The sequence below is a fragment of the Pungitius pungitius genome, chromosome 2 (genome assembly GCF_949316345.1).
Source record: "Pungitius pungitius chromosome 2, fPunPun2.1, whole genome shotgun sequence".
NCBI lineage: Eukaryota > Metazoa > Chordata > Actinopteri > Perciformes > Gasterosteidae > Pungitius > Pungitius pungitius.
In genome coordinates, this window is record NC_084901.1 from 18,311,549 (window position 1) to 18,337,534 (window position 25,986).

Genomic DNA, 25,986 nt, shown 5'->3' on the forward strand with positions numbered 1-25,986 from the left:
AAAACATTATTGGGAATGACAATATATGTGACGTTGATACGTGCTACTAATTCATTCTCAAATGGGTCGAGGAGAGATGAATAAATAATGCTATTGTGCCGCTGCTGTTTTAACCGAAATTCATCTGTCAGACAGGCGCAAAGCGGTTTTCAGGATGTAAGGAATTTCTCCGCCACCCACCCTCCGGTTTTTTTTTTGTTGGACTCGCTTCCAAATATGGAAGCGAACGGGGAGCGGCGGCGGCCGCGACGCCGATCACCATATATGGAAACAAGGGACACGAAAACCCTCCGTGGCAGATCTCTGCCTACGTCATCACGTCGGAGGGGCGGGAGGAGACGCACAGACAGCGTCGGTGTGTGAGGAGGAGAGACGGATGAAAGTGCGTCAAGCGAAGAGATGAGCACACATATTGCCCTATTAATAACAAAAAAAGATTTAATATCACAAAAGCTGTATCGGTTCATACTGAGGCTGTGCTGTTGTTTTGTTGCTTTTTTGTGGGTTATGGCTTAACGCTCAAAGTCCGTAGATTGTGACCCACATTCAGTATGCGGCCAATCAAGTGACACTAGCGCAATAAAAGACCGTGATATATATATATATATATATATATATATATATATATATATATATATATATATATATATATATATAATATGAGCAGCAGCTGCAGCAGTAAGTGCATTGCTTATATTAATTTCTGTACTTTGGTTTGTAATAGATTATATGCTGTGTATTATTAAAATTGTAGACATATTTCTTATTGGTTTATTGTAACTGCATTTTATTGTACTCTATGTAATGACAATTAAGTTTAATCTAATCCAAGTCAAATATTCAAATGCAAATCAGATACAGAACATTTTGTGGCAATTCAAACACACAAAAAGGAAAGTTTAACTTGCTTGACATAAGTCGGAATTTTTGTAATAAAGTAAGTGAATATGTGTTAAATAATCACTGCTTTGCCACAAAGCAAGTGTTTATAATAATATCCCTTTTTGTAAAGCCTTTATGGCTGCGTTTCATTGACACTTTTTAAAAAACAACGAAAAAACACTGGAACAAGGCACATTAACAGTTTCAGGCTTTGTTTATTCTTTAGAAAACAGCTTTTATCAAGGCCACAATATCCCTGCAACAGTTTATTACATCAGCTTTTACTACAATATTGCATGCTTTTACCTTTGGGAGAAGCACAGTGCAAAAAGCACCAAAGAGGAGGAGGGGGGGGGTGAAAAAGAAAGTGCCTGTTCCCTTTTTCTTGTGCAAAAGAGGCAAACATGCATTGTGCAAATAGATGGTTAAAAAAATAATTGTATGGCTTGAGCTAAGTCTCCCATCATCTACAATTCCACATATCTTTTTTGACCATATATTCTTATAATTTATACTTACAGTATCAAAGTCACTATGAGATGAATGCAATGTTTATTAGTGCTTTGTGTGTCAAATCTGTATTTAAAAGCAGGACATATTTGGTTATTTGTTGAAGTACACAATGCAAAATAATTAGACTATATTGCCCTACTTTTGCTCTCACGCCTTAGAACGTTGGGTCATTTATAAGACTTATTATATAATACTGAAGGCATGGCCCCCCACTTCTCCAGTTAAATCTTTCCAAAAGAATCTGCCTCTGTGTTCAGAGATTTTGGGCATAGTTTCAAATAATCAGAATCCTTTAATCCAATACCGTGCTCATCCCGAGTTGGCCTTAAAGGTATGCTCAAAAGGAAAACACAATAATTACACTGTGTACACTGGCTTTTAAATTCCATGTATGACTAATGTTGGAAAAGAACAGCTGACTGGTTAAACGGCTGCAGGTAAACGAGGACCAAAGGAACAAGTCCAAATGTATTATTTTTCCTTTTCTGCCAAATGGTTTCATTGTATGTTATGCAAACAATTTACTCGAAGGGAAGCTTTGACCCACACACGCAACCTTTTTAACCGGATTGGTTGCCAATAGCAGTGATCATTTTACCAGACAAAGTTGGTCACGTTGAAAATAAAGTTTTACATGGACACAGTTCTCTCGTGGAGTTTAGTAATTACCACAGAACCTCTGATGGAGGATGTGAAAATGTCTCACAGCTGATAGCACAGGCCACAAATGGTCACTAAAATAATCACGTCAACAAGTGATAAGAGGTGCAAACAGGTTTACTTACATGTTAAGGAGCTTTGACAACGGGCCATAATCGCCGTCACTTTTTTTACTTTGTATTCTTATTACGGATTGATACATCCTGCTTGTTATTTTCTAGATGTGTTTAAGTGAACATTTTTTACTGTGTTTAAATCACATTTCAAAAGCTAACTCTTTGGCTGACTGGTCTCTAGTTTTATTACATTGTGCATGGACCATATTTAAGTATTCCAGTAATGTCTTTGGAATGGAAAAATGTCTCAAATACAAGTTCCTATATATAACTTTGCTAAACAAGTCTAGTATAAAGTGTCAAAATCTATAAAGTGTAACATGTTCCATCAAGGAGTAAACGGCAAAGCACTTGAAACAAATGAGATTCAACTGAACTCCCATTAAATGCTACCTTCAAAATCATCTGTGCTATATAGAAAGTGCGCATCCTCTCCTCCTTTCAAAGTAGAAATGTTGGTTGATATCAAATATAAAGCAAATCTACAAACCGAATGGAACGTTTCAAGGCCGCAAAGTAAAGACATAAAGCCACAAAGTGATATGTATAAATGTATAAGCTTTAAAGTCAGCACTTTAAGGTCATAAGACAAACGGCAGAAGCTTTCTTTGATGATCACCCTGACTACCCCTGTTTGAGAAGTAAAAAGCCATGTTCATGGTTTGAAAGTTAAGTGTAAACATCTACATGTATTTTAAGACCAGTTGTTAACTTGTAAAATGATGGCAGGGTCGATTTAAGACATGAAGTATCGGTAGGAAGTATTGGGATGACTCCCTGCCTCGGTGAGTTCTAGACACCATTACGTAAGCCGGCAGAGTAACGGGCATAATTAAGATGCTGATGGATTGACGGTGTGTTTGTAACTTGTGCTGATGTGGTTGACCTGCATCTTTGTTTCAATGGGAGGAGCAGAATTTAGAGCTGAATGTGTGCTGGTTGCATTGCATCGAGGTTACAAAAAAGGCCTGCAGGTCTTTTATCTGGTTTTCTTCAGGTCAACGAGGCCGGTACCCCTCGACTTGTTCAACACCACGGTGGCCTGGAGACAGAGGAGAAACAAAAAGACAAAAAACATTAACATGTGATTGTGTGGGGGCATCAGACCTCAACCCCATTCGGTTTTCACAGCGTCACCAGATGAAGCACAGGTTAAAGGTTAAACTGTGCTCATGTGCAGCTTGTGATACAGTACATGACTCTATAAACTAAAATCAAACTTCATTTCCAATCAATATGTTTTTTATCCCTAACCGTTGCTTTTGGCAGGTGAATCATAATCTTGTAAATGTTTATCACCCTCAGATTGCCGGAGACCAGTTTGGTTTTTTCCAAAACCAATGGCTCCCTCTGGTGGCTTCAATTATTGCTACACGCAGACACGAAAATCAAAGAAATCTCTTAACCACATAACTAAAAGCTCTGAGAGCAGCTCCATCAGCCTCACCTGGTCCAGGACGACCCCTGCGGCCTGGTCGATGGCTCCTCCCACAGTCCGGTACCGACCGGAGTAGCGGATGAAGGCCCACGTCAGCATGGACATCATGACCACGCCCAGAGAGCAGTCACACACCAGGGCGAAGGTAGACAGGCCCACGAAGAGCAACACACCTGACAGCACATAGAGGAGGCACACCAGGACAAACAGCACCGCAGGGGTCCGGAAGGCACTGAAGAGGTTTTTAGCCTTTTAGGGGAAACAGAGGATTACCAAAATAATATCACTGCCTTAGCAATAAATGCAATGATAATAATAATAATAATAATACATATAAATAAGATTAAGTGGCACAACAGGCACAAACACGTCTTTTACTGATATTTATTTCAGGTTTTTGTGTTTTGTGGAGCAGTCTCTTACCCCGTTGTGCTTGCTGAGCGACTGCCACATTATCTCCAGCTCTTTTTCCAGCTCTGCTTGGTAACGGTTGCAAAACTCTTGTCCGCCCATCTTCTTGGTCTTGGAGAAGTTATGAAGGGCCTCTCGGAAGTAAAAGTGATGCTTCTCCTCCAGAGAGTCGGGAGCCACGTAGGGCAAGTCCCCTCCGCACACCTTAGAGTGAAAAGATGGAATGTTGGTACTCCGCATAATGAGACAACACCCTGCTCAATGTCCCTTACGGGTGAATAGAGTAGATGCCTTGTTTAGGTGAAACCCACCCTCTCCATATTCTTGGTATACTGATCTTTGGCTGCTGCCACGGCTGCCAGATTATTGGCCTCCGCTGTAGCCTGTTGAAACAAAATTGTAATTGTGTTGGGAGTAAAAAAAATAAATAAACAAAAGTTTATGTTAAGAAGGTATATATGTTAATCCTGCACATACCATGAGCATAGTCTTTGGCTGTGGCAAATCTTCTCCCTGGTAAATCTTGATGTAAGCCTGGCAGGACATAAATTAGAATGTTAGAAATGTAAAATATATATATTTTTAGCAAGAAAGCTAAGATGGAGAAGCTGCTACCTTGAAGAACTCCAGCAGGCCCCTGCAGGTGACCTTGTTACCATTTGTTTCTTTCTCAGACAGGCGATCGGGATGCAGCAGTTTAGGGATCAGGCTGTTCAGTTGCTCTTTAAACTCCGGTGCGACAGCTGAGGTGATACATATATTTCAAAAGTTAAGACAGCACATGGTACATACTGCTAAAGATGAACCTTAAAGTGTGGAAACAGGTCTCTCACAATTAAGCTGTCCCTTAAAAACAGGGCTGGTGGCAACCTTCAACCCAGGGTGAGGTAACAAGAAGCAGGAGATGTTGCTGAAGCAGGAATGGATGTGATCCCTCACTGTTTGCAGCTCCTTGTGCTGGGTCTCATTAACCTTTAGACATCAATAGTGAGGCAAAATCCCAAACTCAGAATCCAAGATCTGCCAAGTGTAGTCTTTCATTCTTCCAAAGCAATAAGACAGATTAAGTACCTGCAACCGTTTATCCAGGAAGTCCTGGCCTCCTCTAAACCCGTAGGTGTATTCGTAGGGAAAGCTCCAGTCCCTGATTAGGAACATTAGAGACTGTAAGAGAAATGAAACACACGTTAATGAACTGAATAATTGTTTAACATCAGCAATGACTGAATCACCTATCGGGGTTTCTCTTACCTGGAAGGGCTTCTGATAGATCTCGTCCATAGCAAGACGGCCATACTCCGTGAACAGCTGTAATCATACAAAGTTATTACAGGGATGCAAAAAATCTGAAGAGGAGATTGATCCTCAGCTCGTCCAGCCCACGTGTTGAAGTCTCCTTGGGCGACATACTGAGCACAAATGCAGGCATGTGGACTACAGCAAAAGGCGCAATATGAACATAAACTGTCAGAGTCCCATCAAGACCAAGACCTCCGGCAAAAAACCAGCTTCTTCCCAACAGCCACCCCCCCTCTGCTCTTTATTTAATACCTAACACACTGGGCACTTGATTTCATATTTGAACATTATTCTTGTCTTTTGCACTTGTTATGTTTATCTATTTGTGTTTATTAATGTTTATTAGTTGCACCAACCCAAAAAGAGACATTTCTTGTATGAACAACATGCGTGGAAATAAATGGTTCTGACCAAAATACCTGCTGCCACACTCAGACTGACTGGCTAGTCCGATCTCAAGAAAAGAAAAAAACAGACCTGAAGCTGCTGCAGATCGTCCTCTTGGATGTTCTGTGACAGATTGTAGAGCTAGAAAAAGAGAAACTATATAAGTATACGCTACACAAATAAAGGACGACATCTGTGACAGTCTGAGACGGGTCACCTGTATGGAGCTGGTCATGGTGCTCAGGGCGAAGATGGTGGCACAGTCCTTCACGGTGGACTGGTTATCAAAAGCTCCCTGAGTGTCCATCAGCACTACTGCCACCTGACACAAGACACATCATGACATAACAACCAGAGTTACTAAAAAAGCCTCCAATTGCTTTCAAAGGTGGAATGGTTGGAAGGCTGAAATAACAACAAACGGGTGAAAAGATCAACAAGAGAAAAATACGGGATACATTTTAGAAAATCAGATAATAACCAAAGTAGAAGACCTTTAATCTGAGTCCCTTTATCTTAGTTCTGAATACTATGAGTTGTTACAAACATATAGTACACAGATAAACAAATATATTTAAAGTACCTCTGTTCCATCACTCTTTTGGATAGGGAATACTTCACTCCACAACTGGATGCCTGTTGTCTCTGGTTCAGATCCCCCTCTCCAAGAAAATCCAGTCAGCGGCTCGTCGTCCCCACCCAGCCAGTTTTCATCATCCTGCAGATGACAAAATACACTTTCTAGAACAGGTGGTGGCAAGCTGGGGCATCTACAAAAAACTCCATAAAACCCGTCTGGCTTACATAACAAAATGAAACGTGCCTTTCCATGTAATTAAAGAATGTAGCAGCAGCTGTACAGATGTTACACTGAGAGTTAAACCCCAGTTGTTCAAAACAAATAAAGTACGAGGACTTGCAGATCTTAGCCAAGTCAGTTTTCCATGATTAACTGGCTAGCTATACTTTGATGGCACTTGCTATATGACAAACGTAGAAAAAGATCAACTAGCACAGCAAATGTAATGCTAGACATCAGTTGTGTTTACAAGAGACAACCAAGAGCATCTACACAGCCTCCACTCCTTATGGTATTGTCCAGAGGTGGGATCAAGTCACTGTTAGGCAAGTCACAAGCAAGTCTCAAGTCATTGCCCTCAAGTCCCGAGTCAAGTCGAGTCAAAGATGAGGCAAGTCCCAAGTCGAGTCACAAGTCACAGCCAACAAGTCTCAAGTCGAGTCACAAGTCGTACCATTTTAGTTTCGAGTCATTTCGAGTCATCTTATTATAGTGGGGACGGGGGAACCCTGGGTGATGGTGCGCTGCCTCACAGACCTAGACTACGAAGGGAAGGGTAATGGTGGATCGACTGTGACTGTGTTATAGTACTGTAACGCTCACCCCAATGCTGCAGCGTAAATAAGGAGGCGATGACTGGCTTGCAACTCCGCTGCATTTATTTATATAAAACAACTCAACTTCGGTCACTGTTGGCCGTCACCACGCCGAACGAACACTTCCGCATACACGGCCCCCCAAAACTCGGGTTGTCTCGCGTAACTACAGCTGGTAACAGAGCATAACGTGAACACATGCAACATCTGCATAACTGATTAACTAATAACTTTAACTCAGCTCATTACACTACTTTAAAACGGACGTTGACATAATGTTGGCGAGGATTTCCATCGGAGTCTGAATCCGGGTTCAAAAATCCCGATTTTTGTAACCATGAACGAGCTGTCTCGTTGATACGGTCAAATGGACTGCAGTGATTGGATGTTGTTCAGGCAGCGCGCTCTCTACATACAGGTGGCGCACATTTTTTTGACAGATGCAGATAAACAGAGCGGCGCGGTGGTGTGAAAATGTTTTCCCCCAGTTTTCATGGGAAGTAGCAAGTCTTCTCGAGTCAAAAGGCTCGAGTCCAAGTCAAGTCACGAGTCATCGGTATTCAAGTCCAAGTCGAGTTGCAAGTCTTTGTACGTTTTGTCGAGTCGAGTCTCAAGTCATCAAATTCATGACTCGAGTCCACACCTCTGGTATTGTCCATAACCACGTTGTCACACATTCCTGTTAACTAGTCAGTTCACATAGTGCTGCGGGGATGGGCATTAATTCACCATTCAAAATCAAGCTAGAAGTGATTTGCCAAGTTATCAGACCTTCAACATTAGAGGAGGAACAAGTCTGTATCTGATGAGTTGACATGACATTATTTCACCATCAATCAAGTCAGGCGATACGTCCATAAACCAATAAAAGGGAGTAAGACACGGCGTCTTCCCGTCTTAACCGTCTGGTTAGAGAGTGCGACTCACCTTTCTGTACATGTAGCGCAGCATGAAATCCAGCAGGAAGCTCTTCCCCTTTCTGAAGGCTCCAGCCACCGACACCACCACCACATTTTTGTCTCTGACCTCGGGGGCCAACAGAACCCGGGCCAAAGCCTCCGTGTCCAGAGCAAAGGAGTGGTTCTCCTTACTCACGGTGACGATCTGAACTGGGCCTGGTTTGCTCCCCATGCTGAAGAGGATCTGGTCACTGTGAACGTCACAGACAAAAACATCAACTGGGAGTATTTCAGAAGAAATGTGTCTAGTGACAAGAAATATAAATATCAATCTACAATTAAATATGGTATAGAAAAGCAGCAAATAGCTATGTCAGGAAAGTGTGATTTTTTTAAGATTAAAAAATAAATCCACGTAACTTGATGCTAGTTGATGGAAGTTATTGCTCTAAAAAACGTATTAGTTTTCAACGTAGCATAGTTAGATTCAAATTTAGATAATATATTAAGAATTTTGGTTACTAGTGTTTAACAAACAGACTGATAATACGTTTGCTGGTTGCATGCTTACTTTACTGTATTTCAGTTGTGACAAAAACAGAGCGTTTTTAGTTTTCTCGTCAGCTGTTCACAAACAAGTCTAAGAAATGTTTGTGTCTCGTGTTACTTTTAATGGACATTCACAAGAGGGTTTTTGTCCTCCCATAGCCAAAGCAGAAATTAGTCTTAGTCACAAGATAATGACTAATGATGGCGTCACTCCATTAATGTATCATTAATGTATTAGCTGCAAAGTGTATTCCTTCCCTGAGCACGCAACTGACTTTCTTTTTTCTGACTTCCTCACTAAAAGATGAGATTTGCATGCTAGTCCCACAAACTGTTTGTTTGTGTGTGTGTGTGTGTGTGTGAAGCCTTGTGTTCTGGGTGTCATGTTGCTCTGCCTCCAGCTACTGCCTTCACCCCGCGCTCCATCACACTGCTCATTTTAGCTGCTCCATTGCTGTAGCTCTCCCCACGACCAGTTGACCCACCTAAAGCAGAGCACGAAGCCTCCCTGTTGCATGTGCTCACAGCACGAGAGCATCTGAGCCCTGCGTCGCTTTCTCCACGGTTCACGTTGCTCAATCCTCGCAAACTGCCACGCGCCGTTGACAGCCGAGTTAGCTCGCGTGACTAACGTTAACTAACAGATCTCTAACGGTGATCGTGATCAAATCGATCAACAGCTAGCCGTCAAGCTAAAGCTCATAAGTATTGATTAGCTAATAACGATTGTAGCCGAAATCCCCCCCCCCCACAAAAAAGCTAACGAGTCTCTGTTGTTTGCCGTTAGAGGGGAACAAACGTCAAGAAACAATGCAGCAAGCCCTTCAAAGGCGAAGCCATAGTTAAAATAACATTCCCCTTTAGTTGCTTTGAGTTTTACCTTTGGCGTCTTCAAATGACTTTACCACAACCGCGGAGGAACGAGTGAGGTGTGACTTTTTTCTTTTTACACTGGTATGTAAATAACTATGAGAACTTTTTTCCACGACCAAACTCACACACTTCCGTCTTCTTCCCGCGCAGCGTGGTTTGGGAGCTGTAGTTTCTACTCCAACCACCTGTCTGCGCTTCGGTTCGTTTAAGAACTACAATACCCAGCTTGCACGCTCGCTTTCAGGGAAATGTAGTTCTGTAATGCTAAGCTACATCGTTGTACGAATACGGAACTACGGGATAGATGTAAAACACAAGTTTGGTGTTAAATAAAACTGACGTGCATTTCAAAATAGACAAACATTAAAAATAAGCAAATTTTATTAACAAGAACGGCATAACATTCTATTTATGTGACAAAAGGGTCTAAACTATTTGAAAACACATGCAATTAACATAGACATTTAACATAAAGTCATTTTAATGGCAGTAAGTTCATTTGTATTATTACTTTTTCCAATCAAACTAGGCCTGATTGAAGACAGTTTAGTCTACTTTTTTATATCTAAGTTTTCACTGAAAATTAAAAAACTTGAGTGATATTAAATCACATAGCCTACATGAAGTCAACTCTAGGATACATTATTAAAAGACTAACAAAAAATAAATACAATTGTAAGTACTAATTGAGAAGGTTGTTCCCATTTTTTGAGAGCAATCTTTAATTGCAAGTTAAAATACTTTTACTTAACTACTTTTAGAAAGGCAGGTTTTTCAGAACTGGTGGCAGTAACAGTGTTAAGAACAAGATATACAACTTAAGAGTGTTTATAAGATTTCTTTCCTCATAAATAACCTCTGAAAAGCTTTCTTATAAAGAACATTTGGTCACCTTCTTTAACTTGAGAATTAAAACTTCTACTTGAGTTGGAAGCAATTCCACCACCCTGAGAAAGAAGTTAATGAGTATAAAACCACCTACAAACGTTCTCAATAATACTTACTCCTTCCCGTTTCCAAGTTACATTACACTCACAAGTCTTTGTTCATGTTGTCATTGTATGGTGGTAAATTCTTCATTTGCATTAAAAGAGCCTGAACATACAGTATATTATGTTATGATCCATATTCGTTTTAGTCCATTAAGGAGCTGATCAATGGTAATTACCTTACTCGAAAAAAACAGCCTCACAGCAGCATCAACGTCTCAGCATGATGCAGCCAACTTGTATTGTGGTCCTACAATTTCACTGAAGACTTTAACACATGAACCCCTAATTATGTTTCTTTGTATTTGCTTACGATGTGTTTGATTTTTTAAATGGGATGTTACATTAATATACGCCGCCGGCCAGGTCCAGCAGTGACCCGGCAGCCTCCTGGGCCTCGGCATCGAGCTGAAAGATCTCCACAGTCTCTAGGTCCAACTCTGTGTCGCCCGGCAGCACCAGGTACTGATACTGGTGAGACTCGTAATAGTGCAGCTCAATGTACCCGCTGTCTGACAGGGGGTCCTTCTCCATCTCCTCAATGACCTCCCCCGGCTGGTAGTCGACCGACTCCATGGGGACAAGCTCCTCGTGATCTGGGGTCAAAGGGCACGGTGGGTTTTCACAGAAAGTTGGGTTGTTGTCTGTCAGTATTTGGGATGAGGGTGTGGAGAGGAGGAGGGCGTGCGAGAGAGGATCTGCATGAGAGAAAAGCAACACATCCAGTTAAATAGGAGTCAGAAAGTAAGACATTAATATCAATAACTTGTTTTTATGGAAGCTAGTTGAACATCAGACTGTCCAACACATGGGCCCATATAGCCCCATAAGGCTGGAAATGCAATGAGGCGACATAAAGGAGACTAAGTGTGACTATTGCTTGGTTGCCAAGGTAATAGAAGGTTGTTTCCAAGACAGCTGAACACAAACACAGGAACAATGTTGCATGCTGAGAAAGCTGTAGAGAAAGGAAAAAGTACCAGGTAATAAAAGTGTCACGGAGCGAGATCAGTCCATTGATAAAATATTGCGGACTAAAGGCAACTCATAAAGGGTCAATATGTAAGCTCATGTGTTAATTTACTGCTGTGGGTCAACTTGTTACTAACCTGACATTTCAATAGAGTCGCACACTGCAGGCACCACAAACTCAGCTCCCTCCAATCTGCACACAAAATAGTAAGAAAAGTACAGAGAATAAACCTCAGTGAGAGCATCATTTAAATATTATATTATTCAAAAATCCCGTCCGCTGCAGGCAAAGCCGCTCAAACGGCTCTGATCAGAAAACAATCCATACAATGTATTGTTTTAACAGAAAAAACCCAAGAAGCATTTGGTAGAACTGACAAGAAGTATTACCTTTCTTTTTAGTTTTTACACTTATAGCTAACAATTATTGGAGATCAATATAAAAAGGATGAATTCTTTGGTCATATACTTCAGACTATGTGCTTACTCACAGCGCAGGCTTGTTTAATAGATTGATGTTGGTGCTGTGATAACTGTGGGTCTTCCTCAGCACCTCGAGGAGCGCCGGTCGATACTCTGAGCACACGCACCACAGCGATCCCTTACCCACCGACTGAGAAACAACCATGTGAAACACATTTAAAACACGCAAAGAAAAAACAATAGCACCCTCAACACAAAGTACATGATTCCAATCCTCCCTGGAGGGAAGTTTAGTTTAGTATTTTGAACATCCATTCTATAATTTAGGCGCACACACACACACACACACACACACACACACACACACACACACACACACACACACACACACACACACACACACACACTATCAAATGGCTCTTAATGTGGTAAACATAAGATGTGTCCCCACCTGGCTTTTGTCCCTTTGAATACGACGAAAGCTCTTGCTCAGGGACAGGTTGTGTCTCACAGAGTTCCTCCAGCCTCCGGAGGCCGTCCGGTAGAAGGGGAAGTTATTCACGATCCAATCGTAGATGTCCTTCACCGGAAGCCTCCTGTCTGGCGAGTCTTCTATCGCCATGAAAATCAGACTGCTGAATGAGTACGGCGGTTTGGAAGAGGCGCCAGGAAGGGGACGGGTGTAGGACTCTGGCTGAGGCAGTGGTGGCATTTTGTGAAGGGACTGCAGAGGCAGCAGGTTGCACCTCTGATGCAGCCAGTTGAGGCAGGTCAGGTCATCCTGCTCAGGTGCGTTCTCCCAGCTGAGGCCCTGCACGCTTCGCCCCTCCGGGCAGTGGGAGAGGGGGGAGGACGACTGAATTGACTCTGCTGTCGCTGGAGAAAGCGAGGCGGGGGACGAGGGGAACGAAACAGGAGAAAGCGGGAGGGAGACGCGGCCGTCTGAGGCGGTCTGCTGCGGCGGCGAGGGGGAGAAAGGAAGGGACCCTCCAGAGGCGCTAGGAGACGAGGGGGGCAGTGCATGGCAGCTATTCTCCATCTCTCCCCCAGGTGGTGACTTCCCGCAGCATTCAGCAAACTGCTGCAAGAAGTGACAGAAATCAATCAAATCAAGCAAAATTGGAAGGTATTATTCCTGTGAATCTGGATTAAAAATGTTAACTATACACACATTTATATGTAATATGTCTGTAATATATCGATTAGTATATCATACCAATTATTCTGTCACTCTATACATTACTGTACATCACTTTTGGTTAAATGCAAAAATGCTTTTATGGTACATTTAATGGGTGCAATTACAATCTAATCAAATTCAATCCAATTAAACAATATAGAGAGTCACTTTGTAAAATGGGCAGAAGTCAGTTTTATCCTGCAATTGAGCCGAATATCACAAAGACCATCTGATCAGCATACAGCAGACAGAAATAACAATAGGGAAATCACCCTGTAAGTATTTGCATAGCTTTCCCCTTTGTAAAGGCGCAGTCAATCCAACTTTAAGAAGCTGCTTTTAATGACTGATTAAACTAAACTAAACCAGCTGATGGAAAAAGCTGCAGTAGAGAAACAATTCCGTTAAATGTTAGCTTTCCGTTCCTCTCCAGTGAGCATCCCCTAAACGTACAAAGTCCACTGTGTGAGAACACGCATGAACCATAAAAAACCACTGGACAGGTGCAGGTCTATTACAAAGCCGTAAATGCTCATTAAAACATACCGAAGCTACGCTGAAACAGAAACGTGCTTAAAAAACTCCCAATGAGAGGGACATGCAATTAATAAATCCTTTTATGTGATGCCACATGGCTCTGCAAGGCAGTTCAGGGGGCAAATGGCGGAAGAATATAAAGTTACATTCAGTGAAGAAAGCAGCTTTCCCCCCACAGGTGTTGTTACCTCGCGCTTCAAAATGCCTCATATTGCCTTGTTACTCACCAAAAAACCCGAAACGCTGATTCTGCACGACCTCAGAGCTCCATGGATGTTCACACCACGTCGTTCAAGAGTTCAGGTGAGACTTGTGGGGTTCAAAACTAGCCTCGGAATCGGACACCTATCCGTCCGCGTTGTGTTGCCGTCCGAGGTCTCCATGGAAACGAAAAGGACGCTTTGCAGTGTGCGCGTTCACAAGCGCGCTCCCGCACAAATTAGAATCACAATGACCATTTTGTCGCACGTTCTTCCGGTGTGCGCTTAACGTTCTACCAGAGGTTCACGTCTCCTCAGCTGCTTTAATACGTCAGCAGGAACTTTAAGCCAAAAGACTACAAAATGTCCAAAATCATTGACACCACATTTGATCACACGGGCATTAAAGCATGCAGTCAAGCATCCAAATATATCATTCTACATCTAAAACGCCAGCCTCAAAATGAGTTTTTACTTTGTTACCAGTTTAAAATGTTTCCCACTATGATGTTCCTGGTTTCGACTAGGGGCGTTGCTGCTGCATGTGTTAGATGGAATGCATCAAAATAAATGTGTTTACTAGTCACAAAAATAACATTTAGTATAACAAGGTTATCCAATATGTTTGGAATGGAACAACATTGGCTTAAGTAAAGAACTTGGGGTTAGAATTCTAAAAAGGTAGTAATAATCAAGGACAGAGTTGTTAGACTGTTGTAAAATTGCCTATGATCATTTTTAACCAAGACAAAAAAGCGTTTTAAAGTATGCAAAATGCAAAAGGGTTAGACAAGAAGGAAATGGTGGGGAGTAAAAAATGGCAAAAGAAGAAATAAACATTCGGTCCACGAACGGTTAAAATTGAGTACACAAAGCTAAATAGATTTATTTTTTTCTACTAAAAAAATCCAAACATTATCATGCTTTTTTCAAATGTAGATAAATACGATCAAAGACTCGCAAGAGAAAGGGAAATAATGCAGCAACATACCCGCCATACCAAAACAATGTTAATTAAATCATTCGTTAAATGTGCGTTTGATGTCTGTTATGTGTGTGTGTGCGTGTGTGTGTGTGTGCTGTAAAATGGGTGCAAGACATTCTATAAAAAGGTAACCAACTGAATAAAATGATCTCATAAAGAAAGCCCTTGTCTTCCGTCAGGTGGCCAAAAACAAGTATTTCTCAGAATGGATTTACATGAGACATTTTCTGTCATACTTAATGGTTAAATCAGGGAAACACTTCATTAATAAGCCCAACACACTTTGCTGTTCGACATCGTCTACGTACGTTTTGAGTTTACTGACAAATTAGCATATAAAGGCAGGTGTACAAACACTCAACAACAAAATGTTTTGGCTCCATTTAAATTGGACTTCAAGTCATTGAATGCATCACGGTCACCTGACCAAATGAGAGGTTAACCAGTATATTACGATGGGCTGAAACAATGCAGTTGCCACGGTGATATAAAGGCGGAATTGGTGTTTTGCACTTGGTCCAGTTCCAATGGAGTCCGAGGAGAGCGAGGGAAGGATCTTCATTTTCAGAGATCGAACCTGCGAAACAAAGAAAAACCTTTAAACTGCATATAAGGCCACAAAAAAAAATGATTTCTTGTAAAATACTATAGAATATAATGATTGTAAATAAAACACCTCAACGACGACCAAAATGTAATACTGTGAAATAAAGCAAGATGGCATACTTTTTGTTGCACTACAGCGTAATTAACACAGTTAACACAGGTGCACTAAACACGCTGGGAAAAAAACAACGTTTAAATATGTAAAAATCTAATCTATTGATAGAATATAAATGATTATAATTAAATAGGAAATGATCATCTTTTTGAACAACAAATACTGCTTCACTGAAGAAAAACAATACTGCAATAACTGCAAAACTGCATTCTTAATTATTCAACGTGCTTTTTTGTCGGATAATGAAAACATTAAACCGTATGCAAAATAAATCTGACAAAATTAATCGTTGTGGCTTAACTGGATCGACAGAAATGCTCAATCTTATTTCATGAATGAGAGGACACAGCCATTGAAATACTTGAATACTAGAATTAAGAGGCAAAACATTCTAGAAAAAGAATTGACTAAAACATTTTGAGCTGTCGTCGACCAAAAGTGGATGAAATGTTTGGAGGAAAAAAATTTGGATCAAACTAATACAAATTTACAGGTTAAAACTAAGGACTAAAAATGTAAATGAACTTCCAAAAACGGCATAAGATACTTACAATGAAGAACATGAGGGCGCAAGAGGACCAGGCAAGTGCCACATAATAACCATCACTGCCAAACAGTAAGCCACACAAGACTGTGAAGATCATCCTGGAGGAGAAGCATGAAAGAATATTCATAACGTCCTTCAATATACATTCATTACATAGTTTAATTTAAAAATGCCTTATTTACAAGGGTAATTTGCACATACTTATTGGAGTTTAACATGATATTTACCCAACGTATTTGTATCCACTGTAGGCAATGAGATCAAAGGTCGAGAGGTCGCTGTGTACGGTCAGCAGGTACAAACTCAACAACATCAACAAGACCTCGATGATGACCCACACGAGGGCGGTGCTGGCACACAGTCCAAGTACCTCTGGACTGAACCTTCACACAGAGACAATCCACACTCCTTATTTCACTTGTTGATAGAAAACAAATTGACTTCAAGTCATAAAGTAAATTAGATAAGCCAGAGTCCCTCACCGTTTTTGAATGCCGAGGGCCATCCCAGCAAGTAAAATGTAGGTAATGAATGCCATCGCTGAAATACAAAAAGTGTTGCATGAAATATATCAGCATTGTAGATGCTCTGCCATTAATCATTTTGTTCTTAATAGACAACTTACTTGGAATGTAAAGATCTGGTGCATTCACATCCTGTCTTGGAGTCAGTGGAGCGTCTCGATGGTAACGAACCTCCCAATCCTACCATCAACACACAAGTACAGTACGAATCAACCTGCAGAACGGACTAGAATAATACATTCTAATGGTGTTATGTAACCTTTATTTCACCTGAAGGGTCAATAAGCTGCTTAAAAAAAATCAATAAAATGAATAAAAATCGATTTTAAACTTGAGGTTAAAGCCCATTAATAAATCAGGCAAAAGCATTAGTATAAATACAGAGAAAAATACTGCACTTAAAGCACAATCTCAGAAAAGTAAATCGAGAAGTTCCTTCTTCAGTATGGCTTGTTGTGACCCCGGTCTTGGAAGTCAAGTTTGCACTGTGTTCGTACATTATCAGGGCACAAATTGTTTAGAGAGGGGACTTAGTTTACAATCTCAGTGAGTCAAAGTGTGTGGGAAATGATCTTGGTGTGCTTTTTTTAATCCACTCACAATCACAGCATTCTCATGTCCATAAATAAAGCTGGAGTGGTGATTAAGAGGCTGATTATATGGTTTGCAATCGATAAGTGGGTGAAAATTGAGATACATGGGGAAATTATCAAGCAGTTATGCATGCTGTTTAATGTTTTGTTTCATCCAGTACATTGAAGTAGGACAAAGTTGGATGGATGAAATGGCACTGATTACCTGATGCGTGTAGGGGAACATGAGGATCATAAGTTTCTTCAATACATATCTGGTGTCCACTGCAAAGAAGTATTTCAACTTGTTCACAGACATGAATCTGCTGATCTAAAAGAAAAAAAGAAGTGCAAACATTAACTCTACTATATCGGCATATTTTGAAAACAAAAAGGCCGTGAATGCCCTCAGGCATGTCCATTGCATTAACTCCGGTCTTTGTAACTTGACCTGTGTTTGAATCCAACAGTCCAGTAAAAAAAACAATGTTTTCACTCTAGCAACTATTGTGCAAAGAAGCATTTCAGAGTAGCTGTATTTGATGTTATCTTTCCATATCAAGAGGCTTGATTGGTACGTTCTGTCATTCAGCTATAGCGGGTTACTTACTGTGCAATGTTTCATCAACCGTACATAAAGTATAATTGAGAGCATACATTTTGGACAAAAAGTTACACAAATGTACGCTGTCAATTATACTTCTTTGAAAATACAAAAAATTGGAATGGACAAAAATCGGAATCAGCATGACAGACTTATGAAACTTAATCGGCAAAAAAAAAAAAAAAGTCAACTGGTGCAGCGTCAGCATTACGACTGCCCACTTGAGATTGTGTACCCAAGACACATTTTTGTGGCCGGTGAAAAGCTGTTGTTAAGGTTAACTGTATTTTTTTACTTGAATAACTCGCCCATTTGAAAGCATTTAGCAGATCAAAAGCAAACCTCTTCTCACCTCTTTGTTCACCATATCTTTTCCTTGATTGGCTAACGAGGAGCCGTACATCATTGCGGCGTTGGCCATCGGGTCAGTAAAGACGTTGTTCGGCACTGCCCCTCCTTGCATGTCGTTTGAGGGTCCTGCCATGTTGTACACAGGAGTGTAGTAACCTTGGTTGTTCAGAGCTGCGGAGCTGGTGTCATCAAACAGGATAGAATCAGCTGTTGGAGGAGCTGCACGAGCCCTCGGTTTATCTGTGAATAGATGGAGTAAAAGAAATACAAATTACATTTCATAGTTACTATCCTACTTTCAACACAATCAAATATAAACAGACATTAAAACCACTAAGTGAATATAAGAGAGAGCAGAGGTTTACACTCTGTTGATAGTTTATTAGGTACAGTACCACAGTTCAAACGAATGCAGTATAAAGCAAACTAATGTTAGTTCTTCAATAAATCCTACGTTCAAAAAGGTTAAACCTTAATGTTTTGTTCAAAATGTTCAAACAGATGGCGGAGGTTCTAGTTTGTGTTTGTAACATATTCTCCACAACATGATAACAAAGTGAATTAAGTGAGACTGCTTCATTTTAGATGTTAGGTTGGTTAACAAACTGGGATAATGGTTTTGTATTGTGACTACGGGGTCAAGCTCGAGTCTGAAAATAGGAAGTAACCATGGACGGATATTTTGCAAAATGTTTTAGAAAAACGATGAATGATGTTAACGTGATGACTCATATTTCTACTTACTTGCTCGGTACCCCTGATGTGGCAAGTCCATCGTGACGTTCGCTGTGGCTTCTTAAAAAAAAAAAACAATGACACGTTAGCTACAGTTCCGCTTATTTAACGCCCAGCTAGTTAGCTTAACGTTACTTTAACATACGTAGCTTATATTTGATCTGCAAGCTAAATTAAGCACTGTTAACATTAACATTCATTAGTTACCGGTACAAGAGATCAGTCCCTAAGAGGCCAGCTTGGAACATAGCCACATATGCTAATACCTGCCAGCTAGCCTAACGTCACCATACAAGTTAGTTGATGCTAGCTAGCTAGCCGGCTAAGGTAATATATCATCATACCTTCAAGTAACGCTCGGTGGGAAAACATATATCAAACAGTCACATTTTCAAATGCCCTCAGGGTGTTTACGAGGGGTAATGTCATGTCTATGAGGTAGATAACGAGCACTTACCTGCAGCTAACGCTAATGTTGTTAGCTAGCTACGTGGCTACCAGACTGTTCGTGATGATCCCACCCATGCACTGCGGTTGGTTGACTTCGGTGTGCCTGCGTGGCAGTAAAAACCATGAAAGTATAGAGTTACTGCCTCCACTTCCATGATGTGACTCTTCCTTTATTTTAACTTTGCGTTTTAATGACATTTGTGGCATTATTTGTTTTAACTTAACGTTAATCTACACATTTCTCCCACCTGGTCCACTACATACTTTACAAACGAAATGATAAGCATATGTTAAATTCATGAAACTTAACATAACATTACCTTACATTAGTCTATACTGCACACTCTTTAACATGCAGTTAGAACAAGACCCATTTGGACCAGATGAAAGCTGCGACTTTCACTTTTGCTTCTAAAGAATATTTGGTTGCAGTTTTACTAAGGATGTGTACGTTTACCACCCCTACAATACTTGGGTACTCAAGTTATCCACATTGAACTGCTAATCTATATATCCTTTTACACTTCATGTCAAAATAAATCATATTTCCCAAACAATTTGGATTGAAGTAATATGATATTATTCAATTGAATAACTGCAGTTCTTGCCTCACCAAACCATGACTCGGGTTTTTTGTACGTGTAAAACTGCACTGTACAATCTTGGAATGATGATTAAGGTTCACAAGCATGAATTGACAAGACAACACCCACCAAACCAAACAATCTTAAGTAGGTGTCATAAGGATGCTTTTATGTGTATGTGTGTGTGTGTGTGTGGGGGTGGGTGGGTAGAGGGGGGTTTGTGGGGAAAATCTAAAAATGTAAAAAAAAAAAGGTCTGCTCGCATGTTTGATGAACAGACCTTTTCTCATCAAATAAAACATAAATGAAACAGCTGGTGGATGAATAGATGTAATGGGGTGGTAGGGGTGGTGGTGGTGGTGGTGGTGTATGTGTGTGTGGGGGGGGTGCTCCACATGTCGGGACATGTTCCAATAAGAGACATAGCAAGTGTCGCATCATGCATTCCAGAAACTTTACTCATCTGACACTCACCTTTGCCCCATATTCACTTTGTATACCACCATCAAACCCTTTGAAAAAAAACCCAATCCTGCTTGTGTGTTGTCCTTATGACAGGCGGTAATTCTGTTGAAATGTGAGACAGCAGTGAGAAGGGCCCGTGAGCATCAGGTAGGCTTTGTTAAATATCGTGCTCCTGGCAGTTTCACTGTTTGGTCATCGTCTGTATTCTCATTCATAAGTTATGAGGAGACAGAAGGCCACTACTCACATGAGGATGATTAATCTCCACCATTTTTTTCATTCTTCCTTCCTGTGAAAAAAATAATACGTCCTGTCTTTGCTATTAACTTTAGCAAATCTTTAAAAAAATGTAAAAGTGAAGAATTAGCTGTAATGTGAGACACTGGTTCATGAACAGTTATAAGAAATCAACCCTTGCTGGGAACTCTGTCTTTGTGACTGCAAGGTCAGCAGCTGTTGTGACAGACTAAGCTTACAAAATCTACAGCATGCAGTTTTTAAATCTTTGCTATGAATAATATTGTGCTTGCAAGTAAAAAATACTTTGTTGAAAAGTATGAAGATATAAATGAGTAACTGTGGTAATGCACTGACTCATCCCCACAGGCATGTGTACACATTCATTTGGTTAGTGAAGAGAGAGTGACTGCTAAAAACCTCAAAACAATTAGGCACAGCATGCACCCAGCTTCATCCACACTTTCGAATTTATTTCATAACCACTACTGCAAACTTGATATTCATATTTAAAATGTAAGCGTATCAGAGTACAATTTATTTATTTTTAGAAAAGTATTAACTATTAGGAGTAAAAAGTGAATACTTTTGATGTTATATGATTTGATATCAACATAAAGTATTAGTGCAATTGTGTTAATGTATTTATTTATATTTAAATTAAAAAAAAACTTATGTTAAAACTTATGTTATGAACTAGTAATGAAAAGTAAAAAATAGTGAAAAAATGATAAAACATAAGCATTTAGTAATACATTATGACCTTGACGTACATAAAGTGTATTACATAAGTGAAAGCACTTCCACTGGAGTAGGAAATTATAGTAGTATTTCAACCTTTGCATCAGAAGGGGTTTCAGTTTGAGGAATCCCGACACTGACTCTTAGGAGGAAACTCTCACCATATATGGTCAGTGACGTCACGGCACGTGGTTTGATTCGTGTGAGGTTCCAGACAACATTATTTCCCGTAAGTGCAAAGGGGCGTGGCGAACCTATGTTACCGCTTTAAGAGTTTACAACCTCCCAATTAATCCCAGACCTTGGCGTTTAGATGCATGACTAAGGACAGGAGGCTCTACAGCAGTTTTCTTCGGGGAGCTTTTAGGTGATTTGGAAAAACAACGAGTCGATATTTCCTTGTCCCCCCTTGAAGACGCTCCCGTTTGGACTCTACCGATTTACCGCAATAAAGTGGGTTTAACCAGAGTTTGAATTTACACACGAGATTATTCTCAAAAGTACTTTTCTTGGGACCTGAAGTCTTTATTACCGCCGCTGGATATAGTTTTCATTTCATTCAAACAGAAAGGATGTATCGAAACTTTGGGAGTCAAGGGAGAGGCCACCCGGCGTACACAGGCAGCGTCTCTGCGTCAGACTCCCAGGGAACCTCCAGCCCTTCTACTACACAGCAGGAGCAGGTTGGTGTGCTTCATGCTAAAGCTTACCTCAATCTGAACTTTACTGTAAGAGTAAAATACAACGCGGATGATGTCAAGCTTCTATGAAGTAGTACTGTTTATTTTACATAATGTGTCATTTGTGTGTAGTTATACAACTTATCATTCTGTGTATGTAACCGTGATAAGCTTCATCATCAGATTTTTTCTTTCTCTTCACACCTCAAGTGTTTGTTTGTTTTACTTCCACTAACTTTATCTATCAAATGTTTTCAATCAATTTTCTGCCAGAAGTTTACAATGGCTAGCAGCGGTCAGTTTGTACCAAGCCTGAATACCATCACAAGCAACCAGGACCTCCAGTGGTTGGTCCAGCCCACTCTCATGCATCCGCCGGGCCCTTCCCGATCTCCAGTGCCTCCCTACCCAACTCTCTCGGGGTCACGGCCTCTGGGTCCACCGCCTTCCCATCTTTTCAGACCAGGGATCATAAGGCCAGCCGCACACCCTACTGCTTCGACAAGGCGCAGGAGCGATGAACATGTAAGAAATGAAGCAACAGATCGGGTAAACTTTACAAAAATACATACATTCATTTACGCACTGATAATTGTGGAGTTGTCGACCAGGAGGAAGCTATCTAGGGAGGCATTTTTCCCCTGGAGGGAATACAGATAGTGAGGTGTGGACGGTACATTATTTCGTAACTAGTGTTCATTATATTGTAATAGTCACTGTGTCATTTCCTCTCTGACCTACAAATCAGGTGAATCAATTAGAAATAGGATTACGACAATAAAAGGTTAAGAAAATGTTTTATTTGATACATTTTTAAAAGAAGTTTCTATTTTCTCTTACGGTTACTGTTCAGTGATGACGTTCGCTCTGTTTCTTTGTTGACTCAATTTGAAGGATCAACGTTGACACACTGTTAACAAAGATCTGCTTTTTGTTTGCAGAGTAAAGTTAGTTTGTGTCGAAACCCAATCTCATAGATGTTAAAGTGACCCAGTTCAACGTCACTTTGACCATAGGAACCGATAGCATTTGTGGCCCCGCTACTATTCTCTGGGTTTGATCAGACACATGTTGGCACATATCCGTCACAGCTTTGTTCTTTGTATTCTACTCTCATTGGACAGGAAGTGGACTGTCATGTGACTCACAGGGGCAAGTCATGTTGTGTGACTCACACCTGAGTCACCACCTGGGCTTGAGCGTGACTCATCGCCCCAAAAGGGCGGGAAATATTTCATCATCAATTATTCAGCCGCGTGCTGGATGGAGTCAGTGTTACATTGGCACAAAAGATCAGACGTTTCAATGCCATTCAGCCGCCATGACTGTGATGACTCGTGGCACACACATGGTGGTAGTATTTCACATGTGTCACGTAGTCTATGATGGCACCCCGAACTGTCTCAGTCCAACTGCAGACAGACAATGGAGTTTAGAGTTTGACTCACTGCGCCAGGTTAATTTATTTGATGGATTTTAACCTTCAACCTTCCCCTTTCTCTTGCTAGTTATCCCAAGAAGAGATGCAGAGACGCAGAATACGAAGGGAGAGGAATAAGCTGGCAGCAGCCAAATGTCGCAATCGCCGCCGGGAGCTGACAGAAACGCTGCAAAATGTGAGTGAACATTGTTCAAATGCCCAAACACTGATTAATACTAAATACATTGGTCTCAAGGGACTTTACTCATACGCCTGTCTCTCTCTGCTTTCCCCTGGTGCAGGAGACCGACCAACTGGAGGATGTGAAGTCCAAGTTGCAGAAGGAAATAACTGAACTACAAAAGGAGAAAGACAAGCTTGAGCTGGTCCTGGAGGCTCACCGTCCCATTTGTAAAATTGAGGACTCGGATTCGGATTCTGACCCGATTCCATCAACCTCCTCTGTGGGAGGCATCAAACTGGAGCCACAGGAGTTCAGCAGACCCCGGTCCTCGATCAAGCTGCCGCCGAAGACGGAGAGGCCAAAACCGAAGATCACCATCCCCACCAAGCCCGTGACATCGGCGGCCTCCGCCACTGAATCCGAGTCTCTCCACACCCCGGTTCTGACGCCGTCTCTCCTGGCCTTCACGGCTGGTATGGTGTTCACCTATCCCTCTGCCTCTTCAGACACCGCCGCCTCCGCCACGCCCCACGCCACGCCCCACGCCACGCCCCACGCCACGTCACACCAGGGAGGCACCCACCAGTCTCAAGCCCCGCAGCCATGCGGAATAGCTCATCGCCGCAGCAGCAGCAGCGGAGACCAATCGGATCACTCCCTGCACTCGCCGACCGTAATCAGTCTGTGATGCAATGCCGCAGAACACTACTGTTGATTTCATCACGTGTGACCAAGAGTGTCTCCGGTGAACCGGAGGGAAGTGAGAATGAGAAGAGATCCGGATAACCATTTCAAAATGAGTGCATCTGCGTCATTTCTTCTCTTTAGAAAGTGGGTTCTTTGAGATGAAATGCTAATTAGTAGCAGGAAGTGACACTCCTTTAAGTATTGAGTCTTTATGATACTAAAGCTATCATTATAGCTAATAGCTGGAATGAGTTGGTTTGAGGTTAAAAACTAAGCATTGCATGCAGAATTCTAGAATAGTACAACTCAGATAACTACATCTGATAATATATTATAATAGCGATAACTCTATAAAATAATGCATTTAATACTTTTTTACATTGTTACGTTATGTTGTGTAACATTTGATGAACTTCCCCTCAAAGGGAAATAGAGTACTTATTCATGTGAATGGTCCTTATTTTTCTATCAATCTTTTATGAATTCTAATATTGTCGATGCAAAGATTTGACCACTAAGGCTGGGCCATAGGAGTTAATATAGATCATGTTAAACCATATTTATTCTTGAGAGCGTAATATATATTTTTCAATGTTTTTATTGTCTGACGGATGAACTATTTTGGTGGGCAGTGCCTTACTTTAATCTCTTCTTAAAGATCTACTACTTCACAGGCAATAAAAAGCAAAAGTTAATAACCATGTGATATTTGTGATGGTGTGATATTATTATTATAAAAACAACAAAAGAATATGATTAAACTTAACCGCATCTACAAGTGAACACATGTCAGATTAAATTATTTCGAATTGTAATTGAACACAGACACCACAGAGACCGTGAATATTGAGAGGAGTTTTTGATTCAGCTGATGGAATATTGATCTGCAGCTTTTTTTAAATTAAGCAATAAAAAATAAATATTTTCAGGTTGCAGCTTACCCATCGTGCCGCATTTAATACCATTGTAAACCAAATATCTGCGTGTGTTGGTCAACTAAAAAAAGGACACTTATTTGACCCCAGTTATAACCATATTATCTCTCCTTTCCTAAATTTCAGATGAAATAACAAATTTTTAAAATGACATGACTATGTTCTGTTTTTCTGTGTTTAAACAAATGGAGCGAATCTCCAACTAATACATACATGGCTCAGGGGGGAATTGAGAAATTGAATTGGTTGAAGAGAGAAATTGCAACCCAGTCTCCAAAAAAAGCGTGAAATGGCTACGTTGGTCCACCGTGATAAACGTAGTCATGTTACGTTTTCCCCCAAAATAACGTTACTATGTTACGTTTCTTTTGGCCCATTCATTTACATTGCTTTGCAAATAGGTCACGTGACTATCAAGTTTCCCGTTAGTGAAAAGAAAAACATGGCGGACGGTCAGCATAATCTCCGTGAAAAACACAATATTTTAAGAAAGCATCAGCATTTGTATGCATTTCGATGGCATTTCTAGCGAGAAGTATGCGTTATTCTTTCATAATCTTCTATCAGAGACTGTAGAAGACCTTCCGTTTATTCGTTTCTGCGAAGATTTGAGTGTCCCTTTGGGAAAGCGTGATTACGCAACGCCTTTAACGGCGCATTATTAAAAAAACACTTCCAGTGGGGGCGTTACCGTAAAGAAGCGTTCAGCCTTAAAGCCACTAATCGCCAAACAAAACAAACTCAAAGAACTCGAATCACATTATGACTTTTTAAACATAAATTCCGTTATTTTTATGAGTTTTCAATGAAAGAATGCATCATTTCCGGGGGTAGGCATGCC

General features: G+C 40.8%; 4 protein-coding genes across 12 annotated transcripts; 1 reads left to right on the top strand and 3 right to left on the bottom strand.

Annotated features, from left to right (window-relative positions):
• Positions 1 to 1,417: 1,417 nt before the first annotated feature.
• Positions 1,418 to 9,567, bottom strand: atl3 (atlastin 3). The gene is made up of 14 exons (XM_037461522.2): positions 9,430 to 9,567; positions 8,029 to 8,251; positions 6,290 to 6,424; positions 5,924 to 6,028; positions 5,797 to 5,847; positions 5,272 to 5,328; positions 5,092 to 5,184; positions 4,854 to 4,992; positions 4,636 to 4,763; positions 4,498 to 4,554; positions 4,332 to 4,403; positions 4,033 to 4,224; positions 3,619 to 3,858; positions 1,418 to 3,213 (listed from the first exon to the last, which is right to left on the bottom strand). The coding sequence occupies exons 2-14, from the start codon at positions 8,230 to 8,232 to the stop codon at positions 3,151 to 3,153; spliced, it is 1,536 nt and encodes a 511-aa protein (XP_037317419.1). The 5' UTR covers positions 8,233 to 8,251; positions 9,430 to 9,567; the 3' UTR covers positions 1,418 to 3,150.
• Positions 9,568 to 9,822: 255 nt separating this feature from the next.
• si:ch211-145o7.3 (forkhead box protein N2) lies at positions 9,823 to 14,452 on the bottom strand. Of its 2 annotated transcripts, none has more exons than XM_037462230.2 (5): positions 13,751 to 14,452; positions 12,258 to 12,884; positions 11,875 to 11,996; positions 11,521 to 11,576; positions 9,823 to 11,109 (listed from the first exon to the last, which is right to left on the bottom strand). In XM_037462230.2, exons 2-5 carry the CDS (start codon positions 12,843 to 12,845, stop codon positions 10,757 to 10,759), a joined length of 1,119 nt encoding a protein of 372 aa, XP_037318127.2. In that variant the 5' UTR covers positions 12,846 to 12,884; positions 13,751 to 14,452; the 3' UTR covers positions 9,823 to 10,756. The 2 variants fall into 2 exon arrangements, with proteins under 2 accessions (XP_037318127.2, XP_037318126.2); XM_037462229.2 differs by having other exon boundaries at positions 12,258 to 12,887.
• A 126-nt stretch (positions 14,453 to 14,578) lies between these two features.
• On the bottom strand, positions 14,579 to 19,556 carry yif1a (Yip1 interacting factor homolog A (S. cerevisiae)). 4 transcript variants are annotated; one of them, XM_037462234.2, is made up of 10 exons: positions 19,538 to 19,556; positions 19,220 to 19,315; positions 18,772 to 18,822; positions 18,029 to 18,267; positions 17,299 to 17,403; positions 16,602 to 16,680; positions 16,459 to 16,516; positions 16,204 to 16,359; positions 15,981 to 16,074; positions 14,579 to 15,285 (listed from the first exon to the last, which is right to left on the bottom strand). In XM_037462234.2, the coding sequence occupies exons 3-10, from the start codon at positions 18,800 to 18,802 to the stop codon at positions 15,127 to 15,129; spliced, it is 921 nt and encodes a 306-aa protein (XP_037318131.1). In that variant the 5' UTR covers positions 18,803 to 18,822; positions 19,220 to 19,315; positions 19,538 to 19,556; the 3' UTR covers positions 14,579 to 15,126. The 4 variants fall into 4 exon arrangements, with proteins under 4 accessions (XP_037318131.1, XP_037318129.1, XP_037318128.1 ...); XM_037462232.2 differs by having other exon boundaries at positions 19,533 to 19,551; XM_037462231.2 differs by lacking the exon at positions 19,538 to 19,556 and having other exon boundaries at positions 19,220 to 19,350.
• Positions 19,557 to 21,516: 1,960 nt separating this feature from the next.
• Positions 21,517 to 25,401, top strand: fosl1a (FOS like 1, AP-1 transcription factor subunit a). Of its 5 annotated transcripts, XM_037461937.2 has the most exons (5): positions 21,518 to 21,692; positions 21,807 to 21,922; positions 22,193 to 22,468; positions 23,428 to 23,535; positions 23,642 to 25,401. In XM_037461937.2, exons 2-5 carry the CDS (start codon positions 21,812 to 21,814, stop codon positions 24,209 to 24,211), a joined length of 1,065 nt encoding a protein of 354 aa, XP_037317834.2. In that variant the 5' UTR covers positions 21,518 to 21,692; positions 21,807 to 21,811; the 3' UTR covers positions 24,212 to 25,401. The 5 variants fall into 5 exon arrangements, with proteins under 5 accessions (XP_037317835.2, XP_037317834.2, XP_037317833.2 ...); XM_037461938.2 differs by having other exon boundaries at positions 21,517 to 21,922; positions 22,196 to 22,468; XM_037461936.2 differs by having other exon boundaries at positions 21,518 to 21,922.
• Positions 25,402 to 25,986: the final 585 nt, after the last annotated feature.